A 3,261-nucleotide genomic window follows, 5' to 3' on the forward strand; every position below is an offset into this window, starting at 1 on the left:
GCCAGATCAGATTGGAGCCTGGTGCAGCCATCTGGTTCGCCAGTCCTCAAGTCAAATCGTTCAACCCATGCTAGCATGGAAAACAGATGTTAAACAATGATGATGAATATACATGTGTATAGAAATATATAATCTCTTAATCTAATATATATATATATATATATTAATCTAAAATATATACATATGTAAAATCTATCACACTATATTTCTCCATTCTTAATTTTCTGTTAATTTCTTTCTTTCTTCTCCTCTAAATTTCCCTTGATGTTAAATCTATTAACAGTTTTCTAAAAAAACTAACTTGAAAGAAGCCTGTTGTATATGTATATATATGTGTGTGTGTGTTTGTGTATCTGTGTTGGCACCACCACCATCGCTTGACAACCAATGTTGGTGTGCTTACGTGACCATAACTTAGCAGTTCGGCAAAACAGACTTCGCGAGAGCGCATTTTTTGTTTTTTCCATATTCGTTCAGAGCAAGTCGTTTTACATCTATTACAGTATTTTTCTTTTTTTTTTGGCTCTGGTGAGGCGTCTTGGAACATTCACGATGTGAGTGTTCCGAGCCCCCCCCCCCCCAGTTCGCGAGCGCACATTTTTTGTCTTCATATTCGTTCCCAGCAAGTTGTTTTACACCTATTAGAATATTTCATTTTTTTTTTTCCCACCGGGTCAAACGCTTTAGTTTGACCCAAATTCCTATATAATCAAAACCTACACTATCTGAAGCACATATGAAGAAAACTTTGCGAAGAAATAAAGCCGATATGGGAATTTTTCGAAACTCCTCTCCCCACTGTTCGGAAAATTTTTTCCAAAAAAATTCTCAAGTAATCGGAATCTACACCGTATGAAGAATATATGTAGAATATTTTATAGAAAAATATTCATTTTTCTGAAAGTTATGATTAAACAAATTCGAGGGGACACACTTGTTTACGAATGCCTACAAAGTAACGTACAGTTTATCGGAGATTTGGCTGTTATTTCTAGCATGTGGAGAGACTGCTAAAAGGCCTATTTAATGCGCGGGTTACATTCGGCAGAGGGGTACTATTCAAGAAGGGTGGTCCCGATATGCGCACTCGCGCATCCGTGCTAGCTAGTCGTGACTTGTCGATCCTACGACTATCTAGTGCAAATGCGTAAATAATTTTTTTTAAACAAAGCAAATAAAACACAAAGTAAATAATTTTTTTTTCTTTGTTGAATTTTCCCCATCTTACTCTTAAAACGTCGTTTTACGTTCTTCCAGGGTGCATTTTGGTGTCACATCTATTTCGGTAATCCCATTGTACGCACTCCAACAATCAGAATATATAATCGTCCCTGGTTTGATAAATTTTTTAATATTCGTTCATAGCAAGTTGTTTTACACCTATTACACTAATTTATTATTTTTATTTTTGAGCTCGGATCAAACGCTTTAGTTTGACTGTTATTTCCCTATACTGGAAGATTACCATAAGTTGTTGTGCAGCAGGTACTATGATATTCAATCTCGTGTATGATTTATATATAAACAGTTAACTTCAATCACGCGTGTGATTTTATTTATAAACAGCTAAAAAAAAAAAAAACATTTCAGAGTAGTACGGATAATACTAGTAAGAGGTTAAGTTATTTCCCTTGTATTTTATTTACTTTTTTTACCTCCCGAAACTGGAAGATTACCGTGCCCCAAGTCCACCAATTTGGTAGGGGTTACGCAAAAGATAATTACTTGTAAATGTCCCTCATGTACTGATACCAATGAACAATAGTAGATTTTGAAAGACCGACTTTTTAATGGACTCTTTACCAAAAACAGGTAGTGTATAATTTATTTACTTTGTTTAGAAAAAAACCCTCATAAATGTTTTGCGCATGACATGCACTGGCGCTAGGTAGTCATAGGATCGACTAGTCACGACTCTCTAGCGCGGATGCGCAAGTGCACGCATCGAGACCACTCTTCTTGAATAGTACCCTCCGTATTTTTGTACGTATTTAGCCAAAGAAATTTCTGAAAAAGTGAAAGGTGAAGAAATTGTTGCGGTTAATTGAAATTTTGAAATGCCAATTTTGGGGCAGAAGTAAAGAATACGCACACCAGTACGTATTCTTTACCTTCGCCAATTTTTTTTACAGATTCGGAATCTCCATAGCTGAAAACGGGTTTCTGTAGAAAAACACAAACGGAAGCTGGTGTGGTGACGGCCCACATTGTCCACCGCCATTTGCTTAGTTGGTGTAATTTTTGTAAAGTAATGAACATTTGTGAAAAAAATATATTTTGTCTCACAATCAAAAATGCAGTAAAGACTCCACATTGTGCCTCCCACTCCCATAGTAATATTATGTGTGTGTGTGTGTATATATATATATATAAATTCAATAATAGGATGAATTCTTTTACAAGAATTTATCAAGTAGCTTCCCTATATATATATATATATATATATATATATAAAAGTAAAATATTTTTCAAAACAAAAGATAAAATGAAAGCGACATGTAAAGAGAAAATCGAAATTAATAATTGCAGTAGAGAAAATAAAAGTTTTGAGGTCTACCCGGGGTACTTCTTCTGTAATTGGTGAAAATCTGTAATTAAAACTATCAGCAAGTAAAACAGCTTGAAGTATATCTTCTTGTTTCAGTTCGTCGCGTGCGTTTTTCTGTTTAGGCGCCATCTTGGAATTACTTTAGGGGAAGTCACTCTCGGAGTGACTCGCCCTAAAATAATTGTGTAGGGTTACAAGATTTGATTTGCTTCAGTGTTCTGAGACTAGGGAAGCAGCGGTAGCTAATAATAACGACTCAGATTGCAGTATTCCAACTATGGACGACATTAGGGACACTTTGCTATTATCTGTTGCTCTTTCAGCAATTGATGCTCCAACAGGACATCTATGCGGTAGCCCAACTTGCGACAAATAGCAACCAAATCTCCTTCAATTGATACTCTCCTGTCATTGATTGATAAAGAAAGGACGTGTTAGTGTATCTCAGGCAACAGGGTTGGATTTTAATAAGACAGCAGGGTAATGCCATTAGTAGGATAGATAGGAAGGAGGATGAGAGAAAATAAAATTAAATAGCTATATAAAATACAATAGAGGTAGGAGTAGAAGGAGGTTTAATTTTGATGGGTAATAAAAATTTTTGAGGTTCTCAGATATAAAAGCTTTAAAGGTTCGTGGATATAAGAGTTTAAAAGTTAAAGGACAGCAACTTAAATATAGACTAGCTTGTGATCTACATTCAGAACTTTATA

General features: G+C 35.3%; 1 protein-coding gene across 2 annotated transcripts in view; it reads right to left on the reverse strand.

Annotated features, from left to right (window-relative positions):
- The window catches only part of LOC106878373 (translation initiation factor eIF-2B subunit epsilon), a 139,012-nt gene extending 136,045 nt beyond the window's left edge, over window positions 1–2,967 (reverse strand). The window contains exon 1 of one of the 2 annotated variants that reach the window (XR_008264596.1): window positions 2,558–2,967. Coding sequence is in view for 1 of the 2 variants with exons in the window: in XM_052969545.1 (XP_052825505.1) it covers window positions 2,558–2,677 (120 nt within the window). In the remaining variant the exon portion in view is untranslated. The remainder of the gene's footprint in view (window positions 1–2,557) is intronic. The other variant, XM_052969545.1, reaches the window with a different exon arrangement.
- Window positions 2,968–3,261: the final 294 nt, after the last annotated feature.

Source organism: Octopus bimaculoides, chromosome 7, assembly GCF_001194135.2.
Source record: "Octopus bimaculoides isolate UCB-OBI-ISO-001 chromosome 7, ASM119413v2, whole genome shotgun sequence".
Classification (NCBI taxonomy): Eukaryota; Metazoa; Mollusca; class Cephalopoda; order Octopoda; family Octopodidae; genus Octopus; species Octopus bimaculoides.